Below are 13,470 nucleotides of genomic sequence, written 5' to 3'. Positions count from 1 at the left end.
TGCGAGCTAAGAGGTTAGCATTCAGCCCTAAACGCTAACAAAATGGCCGCCTTGGCATCTAAAACTTTCATCACTCAAGCAACTTTAGCATTTTAAACTTCATCCAAACAATCCCACGTTGTTGAGATTAGATTAAAGTTTGTATGTTCCGATCACTCTAGAACAAAATCGATGCTAGGAACATCCAAACCAGGTACGCGCTGACACATCTGTCCGGCTCAGCAGCGCCGCACATCTGGACCGCATCACTCGGAGCTTCCTATAAATCCAGGATTGCAGCTGCGTGACGTCGCTGACAAGGTTTCCCCCCCGACCGACTCTCACTCCTCGTTAATCTGCTCGTTAAGAATCTAATCTGACATGTGTTTTCGTTCGCGCCGACGACTCTCGCGGGTCATTACGGATCCGACCCGGGGTTCCAGACAATTATCGTCACACTCGCTCGTTCGGAGAAACAATCGCGGGATTCACACAAATATTTGCCGTCAAAGGAAAACCATCATCTGGAGTCGAAGCTTTTTCTTTTTCTTCCTTTTTTTTTCCAGTCGATTGTTTTTGCCTAAAGAGTTGCTGCGGCTGATTATTTAACCTCTCAACGAGGAGCAGCTGAATCCACATCTGTATCCTCCAGTGAGTCAGAGTCGCTGAATCAGAGGCTCATACAGCTCGCTCAATGGGTTTGTAGCCGCAGTGACACCTGGTGTCCACCAGGGGCGCACATATATTCTAGTACTGTAAGTAAGTAAGTAAGTAAGAAAGATAATTTCGTGTCCATCCATCTCTAACGAAAATGTCTAAAAATCGTGTCAAATGTAAACGAGACTTTAAAAATCGAATTAGTACAGTCTCAAAAAATCTAAAAAAAATTGTAAAATCTACCTTTTTAAAAATGGGAAACATGGCGAAAACCTAGCAAAACGTAAATGGAATAAAAAAAAATACCTGAGATAATTAAATGTATCCGATTGAAAATAATTCTCAAAAATGTACTTTAATAACAAAAATGAATTTCGGAAACATGATTTTAATAAGGCGCCAAAATCTTACAATTTGGGAAGAACTTGAATCATGGGGAAAATGCCTTAAAATAAAAGTTCAGGTTGTGGCTGACAATGTAAACGCAAAGAAGTATTGCCCAAATTTCGGTAGAAAGAAATTTGAAAAAATAAGATAAAAAAGGCCAGAAATGAAGGTTACTAAAATTGGGGGAGAAATGCAGAAAAAAAAGGTTCCTGGTGAACAATATAATTTATTTAATCAAAAAAGAAATGCCCAAAAAGTAACTTTACTAATGAACACATTTTAAAAATTGTAAGTATTTTCAAAAATCGTGAATAGACCAATTATTTTCAATTGAAAAAGTTTTCAAAATTTACTTTTTAACAAAGAAAATGAAGCGAACACAAGGTTAAAGTCCCGACTGACCATGTAAGCACAAATAAATGCCACAAATATTACGAAAATGGGATTTTCTGAAAGTCTGGAAACTCCTGGAAAAAAACCCAAAAATCCTCTTAAAGGAAAGAATGTGAAAAAATGCCCCAAAAGAACAATTCGCAATAAACACGTCACAAAGTTTAAACCAAATGTTTCATTAAAACAAGTCGGAGTCAGTGCGGTTCGGTCCTTGTGGTAACATGTGTGCCCGTCGTCATGACAACGTCTCCAAACCGCGACTCCCTCTCTGTGGTCATTTAGAAAAATCACCGACGAAAGACACTCCGGTTTCCTCTCGCTCTGGAAAGGCGACGCTGAAGCCTCTATTTTCCCTGCTCTTGGGATCCCAGTGACTGACAGCTGCTCTGAGAGTCTCTCCTCCTCAGATTGTGTCGGATTGTTCGAGTCACATGATCGTTTCACTTCCTCTCAGACGCTAATGTCTCCATCCGACACCCGTCACGCCGCAAATTGCCTCCTCCGATAATGTGGCTCTGATAACGGCAGCGCCGCTCAAATTGCCGTCATTATTTTCGTGTGTTTTCTCCCTAAAAGTTCCACAAACTTTATCAGAGAGAGGGAGAGAGGGATGGAGGGAGAGAGGGAGAGAGGGAGGAGGACGAGTGCAAACGGAGGTCAGGAGTGAGAGGAGACAGCAGGATGATTAGAGGCTTCATGAACCAGAGGGGAGGAGGAGATGAAGAAGCGACAGATCAGCCTGAGGCCAGAGGAGGAGGAGGAGGAGGAGGAGGAGATGGAGGAAGAGGAGGATGAGGAGGAGGAGAAGGGACATCTGTCATCAAGGTCAGGAGGTGTCAGACTCTGGCCCGCCGTGAAGCTGCAGGACGACTCACTTCCCTCAGGGGTCCGACATCCGAAAACAACACAAACAAGACTCCAGTCACACTTCTACACAGCCAGCGACTACACACAATAGACACCAGGTTATGATGAGTTCACACACACACCCCCCCCCCCCCCCACACACACACACACAAACACACACAATGTGCTGAGAAGACTTCTGACTCAGATGACTCATGTGACTCAACAGATACAGAGTTGGAAACAGAAAAGCTGCTCATGTGCGTTGAAGGAATCCATCCATTCACCCTTTTACTCATTTATTCATCCATCCATCAATCATCCATCCACCCTTTCACTCGTTTATCCATCCATCAATCATCCATCCCTCTATCAATCATTCTCCATCCATTTATCTGTCCATCCCTCTATCCATCCTGAAGCCTCCCATCCATCCATCCATCCATCCATCCATCCATCAATCATCGATCCTTCCATTAATCATCCTCCATCTATCGATCCATCCATCGAGCCACCAATCAGCCATCCTTCCATCAATCATGCTCCATTCATCCATTCATCCATCCATCCCTCATCCATCATTTATCCTCCCATCCTCCCATCCATCCTTTTTCCATCCATCCTCCATCCCTCCATCAATCATCCATCCATCCATCCGTCATCTTTCCATCCATCCATCATCCTTCCTTCCATGATCCATCCATCCATCATTTGTCCATTAATCCACCAATCCATCAATAACCCTTCATCATTCATAATATCATCCTTTCTTCCATCCATCTATTCATCAATCATCCTTGCATCCTCCATTCATCCATCCATCCATCAATAACAATTCTTTACATTTCATTATCCATTCATCAATCATCTTTTCTTCCATCAAACCATCAATCCATCCATCCATCATCTTTTCATTCATCCATCCAGCCACCCTCCTATCCACCCATCCTTTAATAACCCTTTATTTTATTCATCCATTCATCATCCATTAATTCATCCATACATAAAAACATCCTTCTATTAAAAAATACATCCATTTGTCCATTCATCCATCCATGATCCATCCATACTAACCCATAACTTCCTCCTGCGACTCAAACATCTCCTGAATGTCTAATGTCACTTAAAAAGTTGACATTTCAACACAGACTCACTGTCGTCGTGTGACTTCTGTAAACTGTCCTGTGACTAAACTTATTTTGGACGATCACGAGTCGTCAGCTGGAGGTCACGGCAGTTCTGTCACTATTGTCTATAAAACCCCCCCCCTGACCCCCCAACAGTCTAGCAGCAGTCGCTCACGAACAAGAGACGATCACAAGTCGACCATCATGGAAGCAGCAGCAACATAAATAATTGAATTAGATTTGATATGATTTTTATTTTGTTTATTCATTTAAAGTAACTTTTTAAACACTTGAATTAAAAACAACAGTTTGTGTGTTTGTGTGTGTGTCTGTGTGTGTGTGACGCTCTCCAACTGTGCCAGAGCTGGTTCACGTAGGAGGAAGTAGTTCAGCCAACTCCTAGAAAGACGTCCCAAATTATGATGCCACCGACGCATGTCCCGCGCTCGGGTGTTTTTCCCACGCTCCTCAGGGAACCACTTCGCTCACTGCCTCAGCCTTGTGCTTTAAAAATAGATTTGTTCTGGTCCAGATGGGTCCCGGAGAGCGAGGGACCACACACTGAATGTTTTAGCAGGACCGCCGAGCTCGTCCGAGACACACAGGAAGTGTCGGGCTCACTTCCTGTCGCCCGGTCCTGTACGGTCGCCGGGAGCCGGGCTTGTTGCGTTCGAACCGAATCGGGATCCGTGCGACTCGCTGTGACTCGAGTTACCCGACAAGAAGCGAGTCCAGATCGTAAAAGTGGAAAATCACAGCGAAGCACTGAATCCCATCACATGTGACTCAGTCCCTTAGAACCCGAAGGTGAGTCACTTTGAGTCATACTTTGAGGAAAAGTACCACATCTTCTTGTGAGTCAGTTTCTGTGCCATCAGAATATTGAATGAAAATTAAATGCCGTCTTCTTTTTTTTTAACCATTCTCAGGGTCAACGTGACCCAAAGACCTGAAAACAAATGTGTTTGTGGTATCCCTTGTGTGGCCTCTGGGTGAACGACCTCCACCACTGTTTTTATGGAAGCCAAGGAGGTCAACGGCCTTGACCCAGAGATTACACGAGGGATACCACATACACATTTGTTCTCGGGGCCTTCGGGTCACGTTGACCCCGAGATAACACAAGGGTTAAGCGTTGAATTATATTTTTTAATTATTAATTTCAATATTAAGTATATTGAAAGGTTACATTTTTGTCCCTTTAAAGAATTACATCAAAAACGTTTGACGTTCTTGTTATGAGAATTCTAAAATAATTATTCAAAAATGTAATATTTTTGAATTTGTATCCTTTTAAATTCTATAGTAAAATGTCAGTAAAAGTCAGTCACATGATCCCATCATGTGTTCATAAAATAGAACATACATTTTTTTAATATTAGTTTAGTATAGTATAGTTTAGTATAGTTTAAATTCATTTTTATGTAAGTAAGTAAGTAAGAAATTGTTATTTCTAAAGCACCTTTCTAGACCAGGGTCGCAAAGCGCTTTAACAATCAAAAACAATACACAGTTAAAACTATAAACAATATAAGGGGAAAATACACATAAAACAATCACAGTTTGAAATGTGAGTTCTTCTACTAGAGCAGGTCAGAATTCTAGAGTTATGTATTAACTGCAGGCGAGACAGCTCCATGTATAAATATATACAAATGATTGACTTCACTCATTTTAATGCTTAAAAAATCCCTTAACAATCCAGTGAAATAAAAATAAATCAGAGTTTAGACTCTTTAATACATTATGGCAGTGATTTACTTCCATAGAAACGACTCCAGCTTCTCCTGAACATTAATCATCAAGAATCCAGTCGAGACTCGGCCAAAGAAGTCCCTGGAACGAGTCGATTTGACTCTCGAGCTTCTTCTTGTCACTTGAATTTGGGTTACAGGACGGAAGCAGGAGCGTCTCCCCCGCCCTCGCCTCCCCCCTCACGCCTCCCCCCTCACGCCTCCCCCGTCACTTCACCGGTGGCTCCCATGATTTAATTACTGGCCTGAATATGGAACAATCGTGTCACGGCGCTGGGAAACATGGCGGCTGTTTACGAGGCAAACAAAGACAAGCAAAGCGCTGGCTCGTATCCGACATCTGCGTGACAACGCCACTTCCTCGCCGCCGCCGCCGCCGCCGCTGACCGTTAATTACGACTTCCAAAAATACATATCTGACGGCATACAGGAAGTCTAAAATGAACCTTTATCAGACGACATTTTTATAAGCCGGGAGGTTTACGAGGACGTAAAAAGCGCCGCTAATAAAACTGATAATAAAGTTGATGATGTCATGAAATTGATTCTGGAGGTTAAAGAGTTGCCGTCGTTCCGATGCACGGCTCGTCCGGGGTTTGTCCGAGACACTCCGGTTTCCTCCCTGAAAATGTCTGATTGAATTCCAATAAAGTGTGCGTTTGTTCTTCTTCTCGCACTGATTCATTTCACGCTTTGATACTTATTTTATTCATTTATTTAGCGACTTCTCCTTCGCCTTGTCTGCATTATGTTGTATATATTGCTGCTGCTTCTGTGCAAATCCCTACTCGGGGAGTAATAAAACACAAAAATATTGCTCCTTTTTCCTGTTCTATTTCGAGACGGCGAAGAGATTAAATTGGTATTTTTTCAAGCACAGAGTAAACTATGAGCAAAAGCAAATCATTTTAAGCTTTTTTTGTTCAAGTTTAAGTTAGCTCTGTGTTTGCTAGGTGATGCTAGCTAGCATTTGCTACTTTTATTTAACTTTAAAAGGTATTTATTTCTCAATTGTTGATTTTAGTTGAAGCAAAGAGTTATCTAACTGAGACTCAAAATAACCGAACAAGGTTCTGTTTGTAGGAATAAATAGTTGTTGTTTTTTATATGCCTGCAGCTAACCTGCTTCAGCTAGCATCCGCTAACAAACAGCTAGCTTAAACAGAGCAGTTTTAACTTCCATGTTTTTTGAACAAATCGTCACAAACGAAGCTTGAATTTATATTTCTCTTTTAAAAGAGCAGGTTAAAAAAAACAATGAATTGAAGGAGGTCGCTTACCAGCAGTGAGGAGATCTTTCTTTTGAATGTTTGTCGGCTATTAAAGTTATACATGAACATACATTTTTAAAGATTAATTGATTTCTTTAAAGCTATTATTATTATTATTATTATTATTACTATCAGACAGATCTTGATTCCAGTGATATAAGAATCATTTTCCTGCGATAAATATAAAGAAAGTTATGAATTGTTAAAACCGGTGAAAAAAAACAACAACAAAAATAATAATAAAATTCTAGTAAATCTCCTTAATACTGAGTCAATAGGGTTCAATATTTTCGGCTGTTCAATCTAAAAATGTCATAACTTGATTAATATTTACACCATTTTGGTATAATTGGAAAAGCTTAGAAAAGTGTCATTATGTAATAATAATGTTAATCATTTTAAATAAGTTTAATAACTTTCAATTAGAAAGATCGTCTCGATGTACAGAAAAAACATAGCCTGGATTAAAAAAAACACCATAAGTTGTTTAAATATAAAGTAATATATAGTGTATGTTTAATTGTTTAAATCAATGAAATTAGAGGAAGTGAAATTTGATGCGTCAGGAGCCACAAGCTAATTTTACTTCGGAAGAAATGCCATCTTTTTTTTAAAACAAGACACGTTTCAGACAGTAATAATCTATAAAACACAATGTTTTTTTTTCTTTCTGTGCAGCCTAGTAACTAATACCTCACGGACCGGTGGGCCAAAAATCCCAAAACTTTGATATTCTTCATAAACAAGTACGTATGTCATCAGTATTGTTGGAAAATGGCGACGAAAAAAAACACAAACACAGTTGAACGGAGAAAACAGTCGTCCGGCAGATATTTACTTTACATCGAAGCATCGATTTATGAAAGATGAAGAGGAAATAAGCAAATAATGAAAAACAAATAATGGAGTCTGTGTACATTTACTCATCGTAGAAGACCAAACGTCCTGATGTTTACAGTTGAAACGTGACAGTGGTTTGTGGTAAACTGGGAGATTCCGAGAACGACCGTTTTTGAGTGAAAAACTATTTTATCACAAACATGTTTTCCTCTAAACTGACTTCCTGGTCAACAACAAACTTTCCCTGGAACTTCTCAATCCCTCTTTATCTTTCATAAAATAAAATAAAAATCGATGCTTGGAGACTCGAAAACACGCTGTGTTATCGGCTTTATAGATAAAGTTGTGTATTTTGAGTGCAACACACATGCGCAAATCGATCGCTTCTTTCCCAGAATGTGTTCTATTCTACGTTTTTTGTCCGAATCTAGTTGCCGTAGAGGATCCAAATATGCCATCACAGATTTCCCAGAGTTACTGAGAGTTCCTGTGGTACATTTATAGTTTTTATTTCAATACAATGTGTGTAAAACAAAATAATATATATTTTTAAAATAATATAACTAACATGCAAATATTCACGCCACGTTTATTTTTGTGTCGCAATTAAACTTCCTATGGTAAGATTGCCGCCGTCATAACGTTCTCTACAGCTAGAGGAACATTGAAATCCCAATATAGCCCAGCCAATGACTGAGTACGAGAGGATACAGTGGACTCCAGCAGATTTTAAAGCTGATTTTTGGACATATTTTGATTTGAAAACAAATGAAAGCAGTTACGACTTCGTCAAGAGTCATGTGGTCTGTAAATTCCGGGTATGACTGAGGACGAGAGGATACAGTCGACTCTAGCAGCTTTTAAAGCTGATGTTAAGACATATTTTAGTTTGAAAACAAACTAAAGCAGTTACGACTTCGTCAAGAGTCATGTGGTCTGTAAATTCCGGGTATGACTGAGGACGAGAGGATACAGTGACTCCAGCAGCTTTTAAAGCTGATGTTAAGACATATTTTAGTTTGAAAACAAATGAAAGCAGTTACGACTTCATCAAGAGTCATGTGGTCTGTAAATACTGCAACACCAGAGTCAAGTACTCGACAATACTACAAATATATTGTTGTTACTACAGTATCACAATATATCTTATCGTTGTCACTGTACCGTGATATGTATCGTATAGCCAGGTTCTTGCCAGTATACATCCCACAGATGATACATTCCATCTTCTACACAAAGGTGGGCGTGGCTACTATTAGGACACAAACCTTTATTAGTCTCTCATTTGGACACAACTGACACGACTGTGTCTTGATCATCACTTTCTACGAATCATCCTCTGTTGTAACTGTACGTTAATTGCTGTTTTTGTCTGGTTCGTCCAGATTGTGGTCTTGACAAGCAGCCTCTCCTCCTGTCAACACTTGTCTCACTGCATTTATTTACCGGGCGGTTCTGTGTTGTCATGTTTTCATGCATCGTCAGCACGTACTAGAATAGTTGCACACAAACTATTGGATCCAGGAAACTATTTTTAAATAAATGTCTAACCAAAAAAAACATGCCTCGAGCGCGTCGACGGACCTCGTCATCGAAAGAAGTCGTCATCAACAATCGAAAAAGAAAAGAAAGAAAAAGTTGTTGTGCGGTGAGCGGCGAGGCCTCGACACACGGTTGCAATTAAAGCCTTGCTCAGGGGCTCTTCAGCTGACAGCATCTCTGCGGTTCTGACGCTTGCAGAAGCGCTGGGGCGGTCCAGTCGTTCTGATCCCACCATCAACTCATCACCGTCTGCAGCGGCGCTCTGTGGTCTCGCCGAAGACTCGGCACCCCTGGGTGGCCGCCTTTCTCACTTCAGATTTTTAAAAAGAAGAGCGAGAGCGTCGATCCGCCCGTCAACGGTAACGACGGCGGAGGAGCAGCGTGAAGACATGGATGTTTGGGGGCCTGTGGGGCGCCCCAGCTGGCAGGCGGCGCTCGAATGTGGTAAAACGCACTCGTTGAAATGTCAGAATTTAAAAAAAAAAGCAAACTCAGCAGCTTCCTGAGCCAGAACCAGTGGAAAGTCAAGTTCAATGTCAAATAATATATACCATTAATAAAAACACACACAGAGAGTGCAGACCTTCACCCATTACTAATGTCGTTTTACAGTGTTTAAACAACATTTTTTAAATCAGTTTAATTTAATATCTGTTTGTTACCTTGATTTTCTGGAACTCCTGTTGTGTTATCAGTTTTATCTTGACCTTTAAAGTATATACTTTATTGAATATTGTTTTGATTGTTTAAGCGCTTTGTGACCCTGGTCTGGAAAAGCGCTATATAAATAAAAATGACCTACTTACTCTAAGTTTTCTTTATAGCCATTAGCTCAATGGTTACAAACATGAACTGATATTGTAGTATTTACACGTCTTTTTCAGTAAGAAAGCTTTTTTGAAAAAAAAACCCCTGAATTTTGGAAAATTTAAAAGGTTTTGAAAGAAGAAACTTTGAAAACAATATGTAATGTTGATTTTTTTTACATTTTATTTTTAATGTATTTTAATTTAATGATTTCTTTTTTTAGTTTTAGTTATTGTTGTAAATGTATTTGAAATATATATTTAGTATAAAAATATGTATAAAAAAAACGAAACAGATTTAGTTGTTTTACTAACAGCACTAGCATCACATAACCTAATTTTTTTTTATGTAGAAAGAAAAACTTGGGAAAGAAAACATGAATAAATAATAATACGGCACAAATTGTTTTTCTTCTGCTCATGAAAATACAGCAACCATCGACAAAATGTGAGCGAAAGTTTGGGCACACAAGCAGAACGTAAACAGCTTTGCTACATTAGCTACATTAGCGCATCAAAAATGCTAACGCGAGAGATCACAACATATAGCTTCAAATCTGTCAATAAAAGAAGATGTGCGACTAAAATAACTTTTTCTTCTTCGAATGACTCAACAACATGTTAGGAAGAGTCTATAAACATTCAACAGTAGCTCAAACGAAGTGCGTCGCTAGCGCTAACAGCATCGCTAGCATCGCCAACATCATCTCTGAATCTTTTCGCTGATCGTTCCTGAAACCGAGCTCCGCTGAGCTCACGATCCGGCTGCTTTATTCCGCCACATTAACCAACTGGGATGTCATCTGCGGAGATCATAATCAAACTTTTATCATCGGGATTTACTACGTTTCATTAAGTGCTTAAAGAGCGTTTAACGTCACTCCAGACACCGGCGGGTCTCGCCCGGGGTTCGGAGCCACAGGACGCTCCTGAAACCGGAGCCGATGGAAGCGTCGTCGTAGAAGCGTCTGCAGTTTATGGAGGTTTTTGTTGAAAAAAAAGACTTATTTATGGAGGAGCAGGAGACACTCAGGCTTTTGTCAGGAGCAACACAAGCCAGCATGTGTGTCACCACAGGGGGGCGAGGCCCCGATGAGGCTCCTAGTGGGGTCTGGACACCTCGTCCATGTGGATCCTTATGTGAGGTTTATTTATAATATCGACCTCCTGCTTCAGTTATATCATCTTTTAGTCTCTTATTATTTATACAATATATAGTTCATATAGTATCTGGGGTTTTTTTCCATTATGGTGGAGATTTATTTTGTTACATTTTTTGGGATAATTTTCTTTTTGTTTTTACTGACTGACTTCTACATCAACTGCCTTCATTATGTACTTCATGATTATATTTACTTTATAGGGTTATAGTTTTTAACGGACTTTCTTTTTAATGTTAACACTTTTTATGAGGGACATTTTTTTTCTTTTTTCCACAAAGCTTATTTATTCATACATTAATTTAAAAAACAAGTACAAATTGTACTGAAAATGTAATGAAAATTAAGAATACAATTGAAAATGTTAAACTTTTGCTTTGGTCAACTGGATTTTTTACCTCTTTTTTTTTTTTTGCTTTTATAATCCTCAATATTTGTTTTAATTATTTTTTTTAATGTGTGAGTCAACTTTTAATTTATTTTTAATGTGTGTTTCGCAGTTTTATTTTTACATTTTTTAATTATATACTTTGTCTTTTTAAATATATATTTTTTAAACATGTTAATTTAGTCAAATTGTGTGATGTTCAATTATTTGTATGTTCTTTTCGCATTGTCACAGTTTTTGTGGTTTTATTTTTCTATGAATTACTTTTTAATTTAGTTATATAATTAGATTTCTTTCAAGTTTAGCAAATTATTAACCGAGTCAGGTTAGGCACCAACTAGTGGACTATGATGTTTACAAAGGTAAAAATCAATGGAAAACATTCCAAAAAAACCTCAGAAATGACTCAACATGTGAGTGTTTGAGTAAAGATGTCAGACGCAAAGAAAACAAGTGGTTTTTAACATTCCATAGCAGAAGATTCCATGCTTGGAACCCAGAAGAATCCTCCTGGTAGAAGGTGGAGCGAGACCACGTGTGTCCACTAATAAATGCAGGAATAATGAGTCTTAGTTAATGAACTCAAGAACTGAATGATTGATCATTTTCTACACAAGAGAGAAACAACAAAAAAAAACCTTCCCGACATTCCAGTCCAGATCCGAGACTGTTGTTTGATTCATCCTCTGACACTCAAATCTAGAGCAAAGACAAACGCCACCAGCCTCACTCATCAAAAATGAATCACAAATCTCACTCATCTCCAGTCAAGCGCTTCCAGCACAATCCCCGCAGACATGCGGCTCTCCGGCCAACAGGGGGCAGAGTTTCCCTGCTGTATCCAGGCAGGATTCATGTGTGTGTGTCTGCGTGTGCGCGCGCGTGTGTGTGTTGAACTCTTACTTGCAGTCTCGGTCCTCCAGATCGAAATGCGGGTTGAAGTTGATGAGGATCTTCTGGCCCGGTTCCGGCGCCGTGATCACCCACACGCACTGCTGCGAGGGCGGGTACGCCCCTGGGTAGCCGGGAGAGGTCAGGTAGTCCGCGACGTTGATCTCTATGTTACCGCCGCACTTATCTGCCGACAGAAGCGTCAAAGCGGCTCACGTAAGCGAGGTGCCACAGGTAAAAAAAAACAACCTGACAGCTGACCCTTGACCCCGGAATAACTTGTGGATTACATTGATTAAAGATTGTTTAATATACTTTTTTTAAATTGTTATTTTTAGTCGTAGTGAGTCACCTCTCTGCGCAACTATTTACGCACAAATAAAGTGATTTACGCGTCTCTAGATCAACAGTTTCAGTGATTTAAAAAAAAAGGAGCGGATCGATGCCACGGAAATGAAAGAAAGCGCCACCACCTACCGGTCTGAGCCAGAGCCGCGACAGAAGAGAGCACTTGGATGAAGAGGAACAATAGAGATCCAGCGAACCTCCTGCGCGACATGGTGCGTCAGGATCAGGACCAGCATCCAAAGCAGCAAAAAATGTTTCCTCCACGATCAGAACCCTGTGTGTGTGTGTGGTGTGTGCGTGTGTGTGTGTGTGGACGGAACTCAAAGTGCTGGTCGCGTCACCGGCATCCCGCGCGGCGTCACGCCACGAGCGGACCAAGTTACCATGTCGTGATAGTCACGATAATCCAGCGATAGAAAAAAAATCCACAAGAGACGCCCTCGTGGTCAGAAAGGTGCCATGAAGGGTTTCTTTTTCTTTTTTTTAAATGGTTACTCCGTCGCGGCAAGATTTCCACTCCCACAAATTCCACTGTGAGGATTCGCACCAGCAACGGCAGCAGCAGCAGCAGCAGCAGGAACAGCAGCAGGAACAGCGACCTCTCCGAGGGTCTGGAGGGTCTGACTCTGACTCTGACACCGGCGAGCAGCAGCAGCAGCAGCGGGGAGGAGGGAGAGCTGCGCACGCAGACTGACGTGGATCTGCCCCGGAGGTGTGGACTGTGACACTGACGGTCCACGGATCGATACACGTTCACAAAAAAAGAAACATCTGCTCCAGAGAGAGAAGGGAATGTTGCGTTCGTGGATGTTTTTTGTTGTTACTGGGAAAAGTGTTTTCGATTTTTGTAGGTTTGTTAGAACAGGAATGATGTCGAAGTTTCTTAAGTATCATAAACGTGTTGCTTCATTATTATTATTTTTATTTTAAAAAAGGTTGCTTGATTCAAAACATTTTTCAAAGAAGTTTAAGATTCACTTAAAAAAAGTTTTTCGATTTAAAAAAATGTTTAATGTTTTTTTTTTTTTTTTTAATGTTTATTTTTTTAATGTTTATAAAAAAAAAATCCAATGTTTATTTA

The 13,470-nt window shown here is 40.1% G+C and overlaps 1 protein-coding gene across 2 annotated transcripts in view; it reads right to left on the bottom strand.

The window, feature by feature from the left end:
* Positions 1–13,016, bottom strand: part of LOC148063959 (neuropilin-1a-like) — a 58,836-nt gene extending 45,820 nt beyond the window's left edge. For both annotated transcript variants that reach the window (XM_087810425.1, XM_087810426.1), the window contains exons 1-2: positions 12,519–13,016; positions 12,054–12,228 (exon numbers count right to left, since the gene is read on the bottom strand). In XM_087810425.1, coding sequence (XP_087666551.1) covers positions 12,054–12,228; positions 12,519–12,600 — 257 coding nt within the window. In that variant the 5' untranslated portion in view covers positions 12,601–13,016. The remainder of the gene's footprint in view (positions 1–12,053; positions 12,229–12,518) is intronic.
* Positions 13,017–13,470: the final 454 nt, after the last annotated feature.

The sequence above is a fragment of the Callionymus lyra genome, chromosome 16 (genome assembly GCF_982586985.1).
Source record: "Callionymus lyra chromosome 16, fCalLyr1.hap1.1, whole genome shotgun sequence".
In the NCBI taxonomy this organism is placed as follows: Eukaryota; Metazoa; Chordata; class Actinopteri; order Syngnathiformes; family Callionymidae; genus Callionymus; species Callionymus lyra.
The sequence above is the reverse complement of the archived record's forward strand: the minus strand, read 5'-3'. Positions and strand labels throughout refer to the sequence as shown.